This window comes from Vombatus ursinus, unplaced genomic scaffold (genome assembly GCF_900497805.2).
Source record: "Vombatus ursinus unplaced genomic scaffold, bare-nosed wombat genome assembly UNPS02014826.1, whole genome shotgun sequence".
Classification (NCBI taxonomy): domain Eukaryota; kingdom Metazoa; phylum Chordata; class Mammalia; order Diprotodontia; family Vombatidae; genus Vombatus; species Vombatus ursinus.
The window spans coordinates 11,647,620-11,666,077 of NW_020954604.1; the positions used below are offsets into that span (position 1 = coordinate 11,647,620).

Sequence of the window (18,458 nt, forward strand, 5' to 3'; positions counted from 1 at the left end):
AGTACCTCTTCCAATCTCCACTATCTTTCAAAGAATACAGACAAAGTCTCAGCAATCATCTATCAAGTCCTTCAGTTCCCTGAGATGCAGTTTGAATGGGCCTGTTGACGTGCACTCATTAGGGGCAGCTGGTTGCTTTCTTATTACCATCTTTATTAATGCTGAAGGTACAACTCCCTCTTAGCTACTTTTGTGCTGTCCTTTAAAGTCCCAACACTCTTGTCAGAGAAAATAGCAGGAAAATAAAAGTTGTGTTGCCCACCAATACCATTCCACTTGCTATCTCCCCTCCTCCCACCAACTACAGTCCTCTCCCTCATTTGATCTTCTTTTCTCCAATCAAGCTTAAAAATGAAAAACTCCTTTCTTTTTCTTAGTTTTTCTTGCCTGGTTCAACTCATAGTGTCCTATTCTGATAGGATTCTGGCATACTTGTGTATTCACCTTCTCTTCTTGCATCTTCCTTAAGTAGGTATCTTTTAAAAACTGAGTAGTGAGTTCCCTGTACATCCATTTTGAATTCATCAGATGACTAATTTCTCCTGTGGTAAATTCCCCTGAAGAATATTAGGCCATGGCATCCTTTCTCTGAAGTCTCTGAAATCTGCTCTCCTAAAATGTATGATGCCTATCATATCATGTCTAGATTTTCTCTCATCCATCACAAATTCTAAAATCTAGTAGTCACTTCTTGACAAGTTCCCTGTCACAACCATCCCTGCAACTGGTTAGTCCTTTTTGGTGAGAATTAGCTCCAGAACAGAAGTTCATCTTGTTGGTGGCTCCACTTTTTGAAGGATGAAACCATTATTGAGATATACTTTTCTAAAGAGAGAGCTCCGGCAGACAGTCATATAAAGTCACCTATCAGTACTATATCATGTGCCTGTTTGCCAAACTCCTCATCTTTTCCTTTTTTCTGTCCAGGAGATCTTCAGCACAATTCAATGACAATATTTTTTTCCTGCTTCTGTAACCATTAATCTTCAATTCAACAAGCATTTATTTGGCATTTTCTATGTTCCACATACTAAGCTAGATGCTGGGCATGCAAAGACAAAAACTAAACGATCACTGCCCTCAAAAAGTTTACATTATACTGTGAGGAAACAATATATATGCAGTTTAGTATTTATAAAATACATACAAAGTAAATCAAAAGTAATTTTGCAGAAGGAGGGCACTAACAACTGGGGGAATAAAGAAAGGCTTCCAACAGGAGATGTAGGTACTTGAGGTATGCTTTGTAGGCAGCTAAGGCTTCTATAAAACGAAAGTAGGGAAGGAGAACATTCTAGTTGTGGGCAACAGCAGACAGCGTTTCAGACAACAGACCAGCACGTAGGCTGGTCAGTTTGGCTGAAATATATAATGTCTAAAGGGATGTAATATGAAATATTAGCCCTTCTCAGTCTCAGTTTCCTCATCTGTAAAATGGCAATAATAATAGCACCTATCTCCTAATGTTGTTGTGAGGATAAAATGAGATAATATTTGTTAAGCACTCTGAAAAGTGCCATAAAATGTTAGTTATTATTGTTATCATTATCTAAAGGCGTTCAGTACCTTCTCTAATACTTCATATTCCTGATCAGTGCTTTTAAGACTCCTCCTACCAGTATCATTTGTGATCATGAAGATAATCAAAAGTGGGTAATATTCATGAAGTTTCACAAATCTTTCAAGGTTCTCACACACTGTCCAGATGCTAGAATTAAAACTGACTTTTCTACTGTTAATGTCATGTCAATAAATAGCTACTTTAGTACTCCTCAGTAAAAGGCCCCAAACACCTATTAATATTTTCTCTTCCCCTTTACTAGATGGTCAGTCCCTTGATGCTGCCTGAGGCTCCCTATCAGCATTTTCTGGGATACTCTGAAAGCTATTTCTTTTGTAGAGACTCCAGCTTCCACTATGAGAAGAGCTTCAAATGTTCAATGATCCTCTCCCCTCACTTCTTTAACTTTCTGACACAGATACGAATTCCTCTCTGCCTCTTCAGAGCCTTCTTTTTGTTTTTCTATGGAGTACTCCATTCTCCCTGATAACCTAGAGAGTAGAGAATTATTCTTCTAAAGCTTAACTTCTTTCTAGGAGGGAAACCACCACGTATTTCGAGCATAGACAATGACTGCTTGACTGTAACAGAAGGAAATGTCACATGTGCTATTTAGGTCATTATAAAATTCACCCTACTCTCTCTACATTCTGGAAGCAAAAATCTTGGTCCTTTATTGTTCTTACTAGAAGCTCATATGGCTAGCTTGGTAAATACTTGTTGGAGTCCAACTCGGGAGCCATTAATCTCCTTACTTCATTAGCTCCTCCACAGACATACCCAAATTCTTTTGTGTCTTTCCACTTTTCTTCTCCTCTTCTTCAATCCTCTCTTCTGATTCTGCCGCTTCTCTTTTAGCCTAAGTTCTCTTCCCCAAAACTTAATCTCAGATCTTTTTCACAATTAAAAAACCCTCCAAATACAACTTCTCAATTCCTTCTCTACATTCTTCAGTTGGAGTCTTTCAATCAACTTCAACCAACCCAGAAATTTCAAGAGTTGTGTAATACAAAGGCAAAAGTACAAAGCAATGCATAAGCCTACTCCTATTTTTAATAAATAAAAAACCTAAAGATCTCCCTGGTTAAATCTGCAGAACAAATCACTTCTTTATTTGGTAAGTTTTATTGATGTGTTTTGATTTTATACCATAGTCAATCCCCACCAAAAAAATTTTTTTTTAAGAATGTGGGCCTGAGAGAGACTAGAAGTTGTTTACACTTATATTAAGAATGAACAAAAAAGAAAACTTAATTCCAAATATAGACAGTTCTCACTTTACATAAATGGATCATTCTATAGACGTCTACTTCCTATGTAATGTAAATTTGTCCATGGACGTGGGGAAGGGGAGGAGGGAAGGAGGCAGGAAGGGGGCCACACACCATTGGAGGGAGGGGCTGGCATATAGTTCAAGGATAATTGAGGCCAGAGATAGAGAGGCAAGAGCAAAAGGAGGAACAAGTGGAGCTGGGACCAGCCACATGGGGGCCTAGCTAGAACCAAGAGGAAGAACAAATCGGGGACATACACATGGAGGCTATAGAGACACAGAAGAGAGAGAATGGGTATCATGTGGGGGCCATGGGCAGATATGCAGTACCCGAGCATGGACAGACAGAAGACACACACAGGGACCAGACACACAGGTGGGCGGGCAGAGCAGGGCAAAGGTCTCCTCTCTCAGCATGCCACAGGTCTCAAGCCATGCCCCTGATCTGCTAGTGGCAGCAGCAGTGGTGGTCTCTCTGTGTATCTGTTCTTCTGCTTTCACTTTTTTTTTCAGGGTCTGTTTCTTTTTTTGGTGGAGGGTGGGAAGCCATGGAGTGCTAAGTCAAGGGGAAGCAGTGGAGAGAGAACAAGAGCTCAGTAGTGTACAGTAAAATTAACATAGTTTTTTTTTGGAACGTGGATTTCTTTCAGAATTCTTTATATAAAGTCGAATATGAGAACTGTATACTCAATCATTTCAGATTAGCAATTTAAGGGCAAGATTCCCTTCACAATCCACCACAGTCTCTCCCCACTAGCCAGAAGGTTATGTGTAGAGGAACCACTTAAGGGTGAAGTACCATGGCCCTAATGAATAGATCTGGTTAGTTTAGTAAATAAGAGACAAATTATGAAATATCAACTCATCTTTTTAAATCACGATAGGATAAGTAAACTCTTCAAAAGCAAGGAGTCAAAGTTAAGTACAAATATACTGAATTAATATAAAAGAGGAATAAGTATAATTGCCACTCCCTAATACAAGTTAGTGTTGAGGGAATATAATATACTTGAAATAAATTTAGCTTTGAGGAAGAAAAGTGCTATAATACAGTTAAATATAATAGTTATATAAAGTTTTATATATATATGTAAAACATATAGTTATATGACACATTGCTTTAATATACTATAAAACTATCTCTGAGATTTGGCAGAACTTCCACAAAGTGTTGAGACTGCCTAAAAACTCAATTACAGATTCCTTTAAGAAAAAAAACACCTGTCTTTTCCTTCTTATAAATCTTTCATAATGACTAGCACTATACTTTTCAAAATAATAAAATGTGTTCAATAAATAACTGTTAAATATTACAATTTTGCCCAATGTAATGTTAGAGTTTTTTGGAGGGAAGAGGCAAGAGAATCTACAATGCTACATATGAATCTGTTCAATAAAAAGTCATTAAAATGTATTACATATGTTATTCACCATTAAACCATGTAAAATCAGATTTCATACTCTGATAACATAGGGCAAGATTAAGGGATTTTAAATTTCATTGCCCATCTTTACTGACCTTGCTAAAGGTTGTTAAAACATATATTAGTGATGTGATAGATATTTGGAAAACTATGCATCTTACCTTATTGGTATTCTCAGAGCTGAATCTTTTCCCATAATCAGGAGTACTGAAAATTTGATAAAGTTCAAACCGACTGAGCATTATCATTAGAAAATGGTTTGGATCCATCATAGATACACCTGTCTGTTTAAAACAAAGGTTGAAATAAAAGAGAAAAGGTTTAAAGTTAAGGTTTGGGAACTTATTAATGACAAGTGTAGTTGATTTTCAGAGTGCCTGACTCTTCCAATTCCCTGGACATTTTCTGAAAGATGTGTAGTCCTGACCCTTTATAGCAATTTCTTACCAGATGACATTTATATTGGTGGCTAACAATTTGAATACACTGGCTTACATGGACAATTTAAAAATACTTTTTTTAAAAAAATGCATGGCAATTACACACTGACAAATCACTAAAAAGAGCAGCTTCACAAAGGCAGAATACCAAATTATGGATTTTTCAATTTTTTCTTGTGAAGAATATGCAATTGACGTATGACAACTTTTTGACTATTGCTATTTCCAAAGTATCCAAAGGATGGTTTTCTTTAATAGGATCTTTGTAAGTTCTGAAGCAATCTATACTTTCTATATAATTTTGACCAAATATTTTACTTCCCTTTGAAGCTTTCTTTTCTGGGCATTTTCTCCTTTAAGAGTGTTATTACTTCTTATTTTCATGCTACTACTCCTATTCCCTTACCTAGGATTTAAAAATTTTTTTTTTCTGAGTGCTTTGATAACACCAATAAAAAAAAAAATCTGTGTTAAGCTGGATATCTTAGTCTCATTACCTGAAGCATTACTATATCCTTGTCAAACATCTCACGTCTGCATTTCACATTATGGTAGTAATAAATCTGTAAAAAATAAAACAAAACAAACACACACACACATCAACTTTCCTAAATATTTTGTCTTTTATTTGTACAAAAACATTCTAACACACCATAAATGATAGTCTTTTTGATCAACCCACCATGTATTGCTTATAGAGCAACGAAAATAATTCTGTGTTCTGTAGATCAAGGCACGTTGCACACTTTAGACCATTTGCAGGTCAACAATTGTGAGCTGGTCTCAAAATTAAATGGGAGCAGAGTAGGCTGAAATGCATTTGAGAAAATATGCAGCACATTAAATTACTGCAAGGCACTCCACTAAGAGAAAACCCTACCTTCTAAACACTAATAATTTATGAGTATGTGATATAGCTGAAAACCATGGAACATTACAATCTCTGAAGAATCAAAACTATAGAAGACTCAAGCAGCACAAAGAGACACAGGACTAAGGAGGACTAAGAAGGCTGTGGCACATTACAAATAATTACTCTGGCACAAATAGCTATGTAAAAAATACTCAAATCCGTGATCTCTTCAATTTGGATATTCCCTCCAATGATGCAGATCATAATCTATCCATGCTTGCTTAATGAATGCTACTGTTGTCCATGTCTTCCTATAATTCTTCCACAGGGTATCCACCCAACCTCCTGGAGACCTTCCTGGTTTTCTCCTGATATTGCAAAGATAAGGATGGCATCTTCTAGCTGTCCTTTTGTTGACCCTCACTCTTGACACAGGAAGAACTCAATTTCTCTTCTGATCACACATCTCTCTGATAATATCTTTTACTCTTCTTGTTCTCGAAAAGTCATCACTGTTTATATGTTTCATGCACCTCTCTATCACTACTTTATGTAATTTATATTTTCAATTCTTTGTAGACTGTTGTATTCCAGGTCTGCCAACACTACACAATTAGAATGTTCATATGAAAAAGATGGTTCTTTGTTTCCAAGAGAAGCATTATAAAAGTTTTGCAGTTTCCTGAAGGCAATCCAAGTCCCTTTCCTTCTCTTTTTTTAGTATTGGGTCTAATTAACTGTCCATGTGTACTATCTGCCCAATACATGCACACTATATACATTTACATATACATATACATACACATGTATACACATACAAACATACACACATATAGACTAATGTAAAACTTCTTTAGGGTGTTCTGGTCTTCCCTGGATGGAAAGTCATATCAATCTCTTTCGAGCTGTTACTGTTCTCTTCAGAAGTTTCTGCTAAGTTCTGGGATTTGATGCAACCAACACAAAGCCATTCACATATGGGAGTATCTACAGGACCTCACTAGCCATAAGGAATCATGAAGAAATCATGAAGAAATTGCATTGCTAGACTTGGAAAAAGGAATCCCTGGGTGTGAATCCTACTTCAGACATCAACTTACTGGATAACCCTGGGCAAATCACTTCACCTCTCTGAGACTCAGTTTCTTCATATGTAAAATGAGGATATCAGAATCAATGGCCATTTTCTACTCTAAATCTAAAACCTTTTGAGTGAATCCCTTTATAAGCTGGGCTTTGTGTTGGATATTCACTGTGTTGAACTGAAAAAGATATTATCCAGGAAATGTGTGCTCACTAAAGGAGGTGAGTTGTCATGTAAGAGATGATAAATGGATAGCTTGATTCTTCAACTGATCCATGAAGAGATTTAGAGAAAAGGTTTAGGTGTACTGGGAAGACTTTAGAGGACATAAGGGAGGAAGAACACGGAGAAGCTTCACATAGGAGGAGAAGGTATGGATGGGGTATGACCTGAAATGTTGGAGGAAATAGCCAAGTCACTGAGCTAGGAGCTCAAAGGACCTTATACACCATTTAGAAGAAATCCTTTATTTTACAGATAAGGAAACTGAGGCCTAGAAAAGGGAAGTGACTCTTCTAAGCTCATACATGACAGTGAATATCAGGGGTGATCAGTTCTTTTGATTCTAAATCCATTACCCTTTCCTATACATCATGTTGCCTCTAGGGCTAATTTCACTGATGAAGTGATGAATATGGTTAAGTAGTGTTTCTATGGTTGCCAGCAGAACAAGGCTTCTAGATCCATCCCTGTAATCATAACTCCCCTATCCTATTTCCAGCTTGCCTTCTAGCCAAAAATAAGGCCAATAGCTATGAAAAAAAGAAAACAAAACCCCAAACTGAATCTAAACTGGGGGGAGTTTGACAATAATTAAAACTTGAATTTTATTAACATAACTTTTAGCTCAATTTCACAATGAATTCTAGATTATTGCTTTGCTTTTCTACTTTTGACACTTTCTCTTATACACCTACCAATGACAGAATATGAGAACTTTGGGTTCTATGATTAAATCTGTGGTTTTTCTTTCTATTGTAGCTTCTAAATCAAAGATTAAGTGCCATGAAAACTATGGTAGCTAATGATAACAGCTAACATTTATGTAGCACTTTCAGGTCTATAAAGTCCTTTACAAATACTGTATTATTTTATTTTCAAAATAATACTGGGAGGTAAATGCTATAATTATTTCTATTTTACAGGAAATTGAACGAGGAATGAGGAAATTGAAGCACAGAGAAGCTATGTGTCTTGCCCAGGGTCAGACCAGTGTCTGATGCTGGGTTTCAACTCAAGTCTTCTTGATTTCAGGTCTAGCACTCTATCCTCTATTCCCTCTGTCCACTGTGCTCTAATCTCAATACTGCCCGTGCCTGGATTAGAGGTTGGGAAATGGGGTAAAACCTTCCCCCAAAATTTGAGATACTAACCTGATTAACAAGAGAGAATCCATTTCTTCTCCACATTCCTGCATGGACTTGGGCACATAGCACAAGGCATCGAAGGGGATGTTCTATTAACATGGGTGGACTAAGCTCACTCTGCAAGTAAAAAGCCACATAAAATCTTAGCTAATGTACCATATTAACAGGAGCAGATGGGCAGGGAGACTTTGGACTAAGTACAATTTTTAAAAATTTACTTTTAAAGATAAAGGTAACTGGGACTCAAAAATAACATGAATGCTACAGAAATAGGAATTTGCTTTTAAATTTCAGTTAACACTTACCAGAGGAAGTAGCTCTGGAAATTTATACGCCACTTCACTTTTGCTTAGCAATACATGCAAACCTGAATGGGAATAAAAAACCCAAAAAAAGTTTTTCTGAAAGAAATATATAAACAACCATCCTTTTCTAATTCTTCCATCTAACTTTTTTACACCTTCCTATCTATAAGGTTACCAATTAAAAATTTAAATGAACTGTACAATAAAGCAAGTCTTTTGATTTAAGTGGTTTGAAATGATGATTGTATGGATGCAGTCCATTTCCATAATAATCCACATGGAGCAGTAACACCTCAGGATTCTAGTTCTGGGGAAGCAGACTGAACTAGGAAGAAGAATAGTAGGTATGTTATAAGGGAATATGACTTCAAATCCTGACCTTGGGCGAGCCACTTAACCTTTCTGGGCCTTAGTTTCCTCATCTGTAAAATAAGGGTGTTAGATGATCTTGATCTCAACTGACTCAATGATCTTTTAGGTCCCTTCTAGCTCTAAATCTTAAATCCATGATTAGTCAGTCAAAGAACATTTATTAAGCCCTACACTGTTCCAGGTACTGTGCTGGGAACTGGGGATACAAAGACAAACATTAAGCAGTCCCTTCTTTTTTTTGGCTAGGCAATGGGTTTAAGTGACCTGCCCAGGGTCACACGGCTAGTAAGTGTTACATGCCTGAGGCCAAATTTGAACTCAGGTCCTTCTGAATCTAGGGCCAGTGGTCTATCTACTGCGCCACCTACTTACCCCCTAAGCAGTCCCTTCTTGTAAGCTTATATTTGATCCAGAGAGATAACCAATACATAAAGAAGTACACACAGAAAAAAAAAGCAAAATAAATATACCATACATTTAAGGAGCTTGGGCACGAGCAGCTGGAGAGGGAATATATATATATATATATATATATATATATATATATATATACACACACACACACACATATTTTAAAAAGAGGATATATTTATTTAAAACAGAATTGGGATAAGAGATGGGGACTTCTCTGGTTTCCTTTAAGACTCAGCTCAAATCTGAACTTCTACAGAAGGCCTTTCTTGGTTGTTTCTCTGCTCCCTCTACCCCTCACTAGTCCCTTTCCTCTGAGATTATCTTCTGCTTCCTCTGTATATGTTATCTCCCTCATTAGACTGGGTTTCTTGAGAGCAGAGACCATATTTTTTATGCCTTTCTTTGTATCCTCACTACTTACCACAGTGCCTGGAACACAGAAATTCTTAATAAATACTTGCTGACTGACTGACTAGTAGATTTCACCAATATAAAGAACTCCAAGGTGAGTAACTCCCTTTAACATGGCAGGTTGACCAAATTCCCATTCCAGCTGTCCATCCCCTAGGCCATTCTGTCTCAGAGATGTGACGACAATCTGGCTGCAACATCTGTCACCCCACTTTATGTTCTTAATGATGAATATGCATTGAAACCAGGGAACCAGAGCCTTCAGTTGTTTGTATGATCAATAGGTTTTCTATAATGCCTTCTAAGTGAATTTGGGGGCGGTGAGTAACTAGCCTTAGAGTAAGAAAGGGACAGGATTCTAATACTTCCTTCCTGTGTAAAGAAATCATATTGTACTTTCTAAAACAGCCTTCTACAATTTTCAAGTGTCTTCAGAGGTTTATAATAGGCATAATCACAGAATTTTAGAACTGAAAAGAGAATTTAGACATCTGCTAGTTTTAAAATGTCCAACACTGTCATTTGATAAAGAAACAAGGAAGGTTAAGTAATTTGCTTAGGTCATAGAATTAATTAATGACAAAGGGGATTGGTACCAGGGTCTTAGGCCAATGTTCTTTTTAGTATTCTACTACTGCCAGGTTCTTGAATCAAAAGGTTTGCATGGATAATATTGATAATAATAGCTAACATTTATAGTAGTCTTTTAAGCTTTGCAATATGTTTTCCATATATTATTTCATTTGATCCTCACATTCCTATCAGATATATATTGTTATTATCTTCATTTTATAGATAAGGAAACTGAGACTGAGAGAGAACAAGTGACTTGCTCAGGGTCACATAGCTAGTAAGTGTCTGAAACAGAATCTGAACTCAGTTTTCCTGATGAGGTCTTACACTCTATCCACTATGCCACCTAATTTTCTCACAGTATAATAGCTCTTAAGAAACTATCATTTGTACAAATTCTATGATAAAATACCTTTTTATACTTACAGCTCTATCAGATAGTTTTTTTGGTATTCTCTATATATTATATATAGTGTTCCAAAAGCCTTAGTGCAGTTTTAAGCTATTAAAGACCTCTGAGACACCCTTTATATTATTATTATATTAATATTAGTAATAATAACATTATTATATTATTATTACTATTAGTAACAATATTAGTAATAACAACAATAATAACATTTATATAGTGCTTTAAGATTTGTTAAGTGCTTTACAAATATTGTCTTCTTTTATTCTCACAACAAACCTGGGAGGCAGGTGCCATTATTATAGATAAGGAAACTGAGGCTGAGAGAGGTTAATTGACTTGTCTATGAACTCACAGCTAGTGTCTAAAACAGAAGTGGAGTTCAGTCCTCCCGATTCTAAGTCCAGTTTTCCATCTATCCACTGTACCATTTAGCTGCCTATGTATGTACACACCTAAATGTATATGTATATGTGTGAATATACATATACATATGTAAATATCTACACACACACAAGCTCTCTTTAATTATTTTGGGAAAAATATTTCAGAACTAGTGCTATCCTAACTTCTAGGGACAGAACAGAATGGGTACAGTTCCCCGGTGCAACAAAATAGATATAAATCCCCAATGTCTGTGTACACAGCATCTGGCACATAGGCATACTAGCAAGATAACATAATGATGCTCAAAACACATATATCCTGTATATGAAAAAAATTTTTTTTTGTGATATACTGTACTGAATAACTTATTTACAAACTGAGTAGATTAGAGTCATACTATGACTTCAGTACATTTTTTTGGGGGGGGAGGGCAGTGTTAGTGTTCAGACCTGGGGTTTCTTCAATATTGGGAATTCCTTTCACTAATGAAGATTAGAAACTTATTTGCAGTTTATGATCTTAAGACTGCATGGAGCACTCAGATGTTAAGTAACTTCTCACTGCCACATAGCTATGATGTATCAGAGTAAGAACTTGAGCCTAGATCTTTTTGATTCCAAGGGAAGTCTTTTCATATCATAAAACAATGTAAAAATGTAAAGAATCCTTGTATAGATCTGGTACTCATCTCAGAATTGTATAATCAAATAAGATAAAAAAAGATAGGGGCTTTAAAGAGCCCTTTCCCTAACACTCCCTGAAACAACGGGGTATGTATCCTTAGAAGAGGGTAACGTAGGCCAAATCAATACTATAACAGTTCTGCCAAAATGGTTCCATGCCAGAGGGGAAAGCTGCAGATTCCTGACCCTGGCAAGCAGATAGCTTCAATCTATATCCTACCTATTGGGACCACTAGGTTCCCCTTAGGCCCTCATCACCTCCTGCCTAGACTATTGCAATAGCCTTCTTACAATGAGGTAGGTCTTCCTACATCCATTCTCTCCCCACTCCAGTACATCTTCCAACATAGCTGTGAAAGTGAACTTCTTTAAGTGCAGATCTGGCCATATCACTCCTCTACTCAATAAACTTCAATGACTCCCTACAGTCTGTTTCTAGGATCAAATCTAAAGTCCTGTTTGCTTTTTAAAGTCCCTTTTCAAAACCTAGATCCAACCTATCACTCCAGTATTATTCAACCTTATTCCCCTTCCACATTCTATGATCCAGGCAAACTGGACTTCCGTTTCTTATATGAGGAATTCTGTTGTTCTTCTACATGAACCCATTTCTGTTCCCCTCCTTTGCCAGTGCCATCTTCTCAGTGGTCATGATTTTATTTTCTTTACATTTCTTCTGTAAATACTCAGACCTGAATTTACACATGTACCTGTTGTCTGCTCCAATAGAATGTAAGTTCTTTGATAGCAGAGACTGCTTAAGGCTTGTACTTGTATCTCCAATGCAAAGTCCTTGACACATTCATAGTAAGGCACTTATAAATTCTTTTGGACTGATTACTTGGAGCCTACGAACTAACCTTTTAAAAATTAAAAAAAAAATCTTCCCCTAAATACTTTTGTCAGCAGCAATAACCAATAAGCTATAGGCCTTCCCTAAGCCTAACATTTATTTTTATTTTTTTAGGCAATTGGGTTAAGTGACTTGCCCAGGATCACACAGCTAGTAAGTGTCAAGTGTTTGGTCTGAGACCAGATTTGAACTCAGGTCCTCCTGACTTCAGGGCTGGTGCTCTATCCACTGTGCCACCTAGCTACCCCTTAACATTTAATTAGATATTTATAAAAGCAGCAGGTATGAAGGGGCAAAAGGTTAGGTAATTTCTATTTATTAGCAGCTGCTTTATGATAGTCTCTGTATTAAATGTTCTTGAATTACAAGGAAAAAAAACTACCTGGAGGGCATAGCATAAGAAATTATTGTAATATAAAGACAAAAGACATCAATAAAACATCTTTAAAAGTAATTTTTCTTAAAAATATCTGAATATACAGATAAATTTAGGTTGCTCTACAGGTTACACTCTCTACTAGATAGTACCATAAATTAAGAAAAAAGAAAATGGCAAGTCTTTTGAGATTATTTACCTGCAAGTAAGCGAGAGACTGGAAGGTGAATGCTAACTTTTTCTTGGGAGACACAGTATCTAATGGTCTCAACCGCATGCCCACAGAGGCTTAGTGTGATGGGCTGCTCCCCGTCGGTGAAGCCGCTATGGCACTGCATCAGCACTGCCAGACATTTCTTGTATGCCTCAATCAGCACCGTTTCCTGGGAAGGAGGATTAGATGTGCACCATTCAGTAAAGACCAGACTCCAGAGACAACCAACACCCATCTCCCAGGCCAAAAACAATTATTTTGTGATCAAAAAATCAAAGATCTCATTTAGACACATTCTGAAAAGTTATTTGAGAAGAGGTGGAATGAAACAGGCACCAGAGGATCACAGAGCATTAGCACAATAGTGCTCTATACTTCTATAGTCTCTTCCATCCCCTCCTGTAAGTTTACTGTAAAATTACCAATAATTGTGGAAGATAGCAAGGTCAGCCCTAGCAAAAACAGTTGTGATTCTGGGCACTTAGAAGTATTCATCAGCCCAGACAGGTGCCCCCATTACTGATCAGCCCCCAAACTTGTGAGACCCTGGGTAAATCACTTAACCTCTTAGTGCCCTAGGCAACTCTCTAACACTCTAAGTTCAGAGTAGTTGCCAGTTTTTATTAGTAGAAGGAACTTCCTCGCTGTGAGTTCCCTCTATCAATAAACAGAGGTCCAGGTTAAAGATAAAATAACCATTGTCTAATTATACACTAACTTAGAAAACTGATTGCTATTTAAGAGCAGAACAGGATCCTCTGACAGAATAGGGCATAAGACCTGGGGGTGGGGACAGCATAAAGACCCCTAAAAAGTCCAGAGGTACTGTTGGGAAGGCAAGCCTTAGGCATTACAGAAGGGTCACCCCAGGAAGTAGATACCAGGGATAGGTGGAATTCATACCAAAGAAAACTGCCTATTTCAATTTTATTTCCTGGCCCTGGAGAATCAATAACAATACAATCAAATAACAAATCTCATCTGAGCACCTACCACATATCTAGTCTTACACTAGGTACTGTAAGAGATATGAGAAGTATCCTTTCACTGAACTTACAGATTAATCAGAGAAACAATTTAAAAGCAGAACATATAGTACTAAGTGGTCTGACAGACTATAAATGCTTAAGATTGGGGTATGGAGAGGTCATTCAGAATAAAAGTATATCAGAGAAGCCAGGGAAGACTTCATAGAGGAAGTGAGATTCGAGCTGAGTCTTAAAGGATGGGTAGGTTATCAATATGCAGAGGAGGAGAAGAAAAGGTATTCCAGGTTAAGGAGTGGCATAAGCAAAGTAATGGAGATAAGAATAAGTAAGGTGTGTATATAACCATAAGAAAGGGCTGAAAGTAATAATGAAAGATGATTCATAATAATGAAAGTTGAATAGACAGGATCATAGATTTACAGCTAGAAGAAACCTAAGGGATCATCTAAGTCAAACACTTCATTTTATAAAGAACTAAGAGGTTAAAGAACTGGCCCAAAGACACATAGGTTGTAAGTAGGAAAACCAAAATGTAAACCTGGGTTTTCTGATTCAAATTCAAATTTTTAATTTTTTTAAAATTATGAACTTGAAACACCAAAAACAAAACAAAACAAAACAACAAAGCTAATATCCATATATACAACAGAACACAAAAAGAGGACTGTATTTGCAACTATGACTTCATTTCATACCATTTTTTTAAAAGCATATAATTCCACATGTTACTTTCAAAACTGTTCTGCTTGCCTGTGTTTCCTTCTGAACTTCTTTGCTCTTTTCTGTGCATTATTAAAAAATGTTTCAATGGCCCTATTTTTTTAGACATCATGATTGCTTAGGCTCAGCCTCCCACATCCCTCCTCCCCCAGTGAAAACTAGACTTTGTGGGAGGCACAGAGTGGAGCCAGATTATGACAGGCTTTGAATTGATGTGGTACTTAATGTGGTAGTCACTGGAGAAGTTCTTAAGCAAGGAAATGACATGAATACTTTTAGTAAGAATGCTCTGTTATCCATCCACAGAACTTGTTATACACAGAATTGTTATAGAAGAGAATAAGGGAATATGGGGAAGAGAAGATAGGCTAGGACACCAGTTGTTGCAGTTATCAAGGCATAAGTTTACAAGAATCTAGATTAAGGCAGTGGCTTTGAGAAAGGAAAAGAAATAGAGATTCCAGTTACAAATATCGGCTTTGTGCACAGGCGATGGAATAGAGCTAAAGGTATGAATACGGAGTTATCATCTAGAGCTGGTAGTATATTCACCTCAACAAATATTTGCAAATGAAGACATGAGGCTAGGTGACATCTACAAGAAAATAAATAAATCAGAAGAAGGACTGATAAATAGAATCAGAATCAGAAGAGGGATTGATAAACAACAGTTAACTGTCTCTTGATCATTTAGTATAGTTAACCCACGTACAAAACTGAATCCTTCCCCAGTGTTTGGATTGTTCACAACAGACTAGGTTTCAAACAATTTTTTTTTCTCAAGTTTCTTCTTGACTTCTTATATTAACATGGACCTTTTTTTATACTACATTAAATATAATGTACATATGGATGGATGGATGGATGGATGGATGGATGGATTACGTCTTTGATTTGAAAGAACCCAAATGCCCAAATTAAATTTCAGTTACAAATAAACAAACAAACTAAAAATTCATAATCTAGACAGCGAGGACCATGTCAACTGGTCTTACATATCACCATAGTATCCCTAGCATACCACAGGGAAGAGCCTATGGTCTGTATGCAATTTCAAGTCTAAATTTCATAAAACTGGAGAGAGAGTTCTACAGGAGCCTGCAATTACAAGTGTCATATAATTCATGGCACACTTTTGGAGTGTGATTGGCCTATGGTGTAGGATTGCTTTTGGTACATGTACAGGGCCTATCTACTTTTGAAAGCTTACTGTCCAGGAATCATATGCAATGGTAAATTAGTGACCTTCTCAAGTCAGATACCTGACAAAGGCAAATCACCCTTCTAAGAGTACACTTAAAATACAGTTAAAATTATAGTTTCCAAGGCAAACAGTGTAAACCAAATAGTATAATGTATAATTAAGTTTTTCTTCACTGGACATAATGCCTCCAACTGCCTTGAAATCATCCTCAGAAGGTAGAAATGATTATTTAAAGTTTGGAAACTGTTGAGAAGAAGTGAAAATACTTTTTGACCTAGTCTTCACAACTCACAGATAGAAATGTACAAACAATGAAAATCTTTTTTGATGTAGTTACAAACTTCTGTTTGAGGATTTTAGGATAAAAGGGATTTTCACTGAAAACAAGATCCATTAAAGCTCCTCTTTACATTATCTCATTGATCTTGTGTGCAAGTTGACACATAAGTAAACAGCTAAAGAAACTTACATCCAAAGCACACCAGTCCTGCATCATGGAGATGACATGTGTTAATTTCATTTGTAGTGTAAAAGCTGCTTCCCACTCAGGTTCCATTTCAATATGCTGTCCTACTTGGCGTGTAATTGGATCCATTCCCTAAGAGTAAACAAATACGAACTGGAAATCAAACTACATCATAAATTTAACATAATAATTCTACCGAAATTTAATTGTCCTATATGGGATAGACTACAGGAAATCTTCAAAATCCCTTTTCAGCTCAATGATCTTGTGTAAAATCTGTTGCAAGATTTTAAAAAAGAAATGAAAAAATCATTGGTTAAATTTGTATAACTATCCCACATATTCTCAGAACATAATTTTTTTCATAATAGTTCTCCCCTTTGAAACTAAAACTTTTCTTCAGTTTGAGAGAAAACTGGTAACAGAAAAATAGAAAAACTAAATTCTCTACCTCAGTCTAACAAAAATTAAATTTATAGAATTTAGGTCTAATTTCCATGGAATTGGCAGAGCTAATTCAATGGAAAAGTCAAATCCCAAAATATCTGAAGTATATTAAAAAAAACTTTTAAAAACATTTTTTTCTTTACAAAGGTTACTTCATGGGGCAGCTAGGTGGTGCAGTGGATAGAGCACCTGCCCTGAAGTCAGGAGGACCTGAGTTCAAAGCCAGCCTCAGACCAAACACTTGACACTTACTAGCTGTGTGACCCTGAGCAAGTCACTTAACCCCAATTGCCTAAAAATAAAAAAATCAAAAAAAGGTTACTGCAAGATCAAAATGGTACATATACCTAACTTTATGTACAGCAGGCCACTTGTCTTTTTATTATTAAAACTAGTTAAAATATAACAGCTGGTCCTTGCTGGAAAATTCTGCCTCTCTTTTGGAACCCTTCCAGAAAAGGAATATAAACAGAGGAAAAATAATTTCATTGTAGTATACGAACATCTATCAAGCAAATAATTAGGATGGTGAAAATTTAATATTATGGTTTCCAAAGCAAGTAAACGTCAATGTAACAACATTATATGTATGTATGTATGTATTATATGTGGACATATAATAATAAACACAGTTGTACCACTCGAAAGAAATGAAGGAAGCAAACAATTGAAAGTTAACAATACATAAAAAGACTTCAGATCAATAAACAGTTTCCAGATAAAATCCTTTCACTTAATATCTTGATAATGCTTTTTCATTATATGGATTCAAAATGTAATCCTCTTAATTTCTCATATGTAAATTTACCCCCAATTAAGAAATGTTTGAAATGTGATGGGGCTTAGTTTAGTAATAAGCTACAAAAACAAAATCATTCTTGACATTTTTTTAATATGTTGGTTCACATACCTGCATGCATTTTAGCAGTTCTAAGAAAGCATCAAATCCTTCTAGGAACTTGTATCTCAGGTCATCTGACCAGTCAGTGGGTTTACTAATTAGCACATATCTAAACAAAATGAAAAAAAAAAAACACAAAAAATGTAGGAGTTCTTAACATTTAAAGTCTTAAAAAAAACTTACTTTACTTTTCCAATGAACAAATATTTATTTTCCCCCTTCTTACTTTCTTTTTCCAAAAAAAAAAAAAAAACCTGTAAGAAATATGCAGTCAAGCAAAACAAATGCCCACATTGGCCACATCAAAAAATGTGCATCTCATTTTGTATCCTGAGACCATCACCTCTCTCTCAGAAGGTGGGCAGCATGTTTTATTATGGATCCTCTGGAATTGTCACTGGGTATTGAGTTGATCAGATGAACATTTAAGTCTTAACTGGTTTAATAATTAAGCAACTGCTTACTTGAGGTCTAAAATAAGACTCTGAACCCTCCTGAACTTGAAGGCTTGCAAGGCTGTGTATCGTTCAAATTGAAACCTGCCCTGGATATCTCGATGTTTTAAATGATCCATAAAAGTCTTGATGATGGTAGTCATAAGGTTTTCTTCTGTGATTAGCATTCGAGCCTATACAAAAGTATATCAGAATATTTTTTAGTAAAAAACTATTCACTGGGTAGATAAAACATGAATCACAGGATTTCATAAACAATACAATATTTTTTATTTAG

General features: G+C 36.2%; 1 protein-coding gene across 2 annotated transcripts in view; it reads right to left on the reverse strand.

Moving 5' to 3' along the window:
* UBR2 (ubiquitin protein ligase E3 component n-recognin 2) overlaps positions 1–18,458 on the reverse strand; it is a 149,365-nt gene that overhangs the window by 55,028 nt on the left and 75,879 nt on the right. For both annotated transcript variants that reach the window (XM_027838320.1, XM_027838319.1), the window contains exons 12-19: positions 18,191–18,354; positions 17,736–17,835; positions 16,382–16,510; positions 12,985–13,168; positions 8,308–8,369; positions 8,009–8,119; positions 5,196–5,261; positions 4,420–4,542 (exon numbers count right to left, since the gene is read on the reverse strand). In XM_027838320.1, the coding sequence (XP_027694121.1) occupies positions 4,420–4,542; positions 5,196–5,261; positions 8,009–8,119; positions 8,308–8,369; positions 12,985–13,168; positions 16,382–16,510; positions 17,736–17,835; positions 18,191–18,354 (939 nt within the window). The remainder of the gene's footprint in view (positions 1–4,419; positions 4,543–5,195; positions 5,262–8,008; positions 8,120–8,307; positions 8,370–12,984; positions 13,169–16,381; positions 16,511–17,735; positions 17,836–18,190; positions 18,355–18,458) is intronic.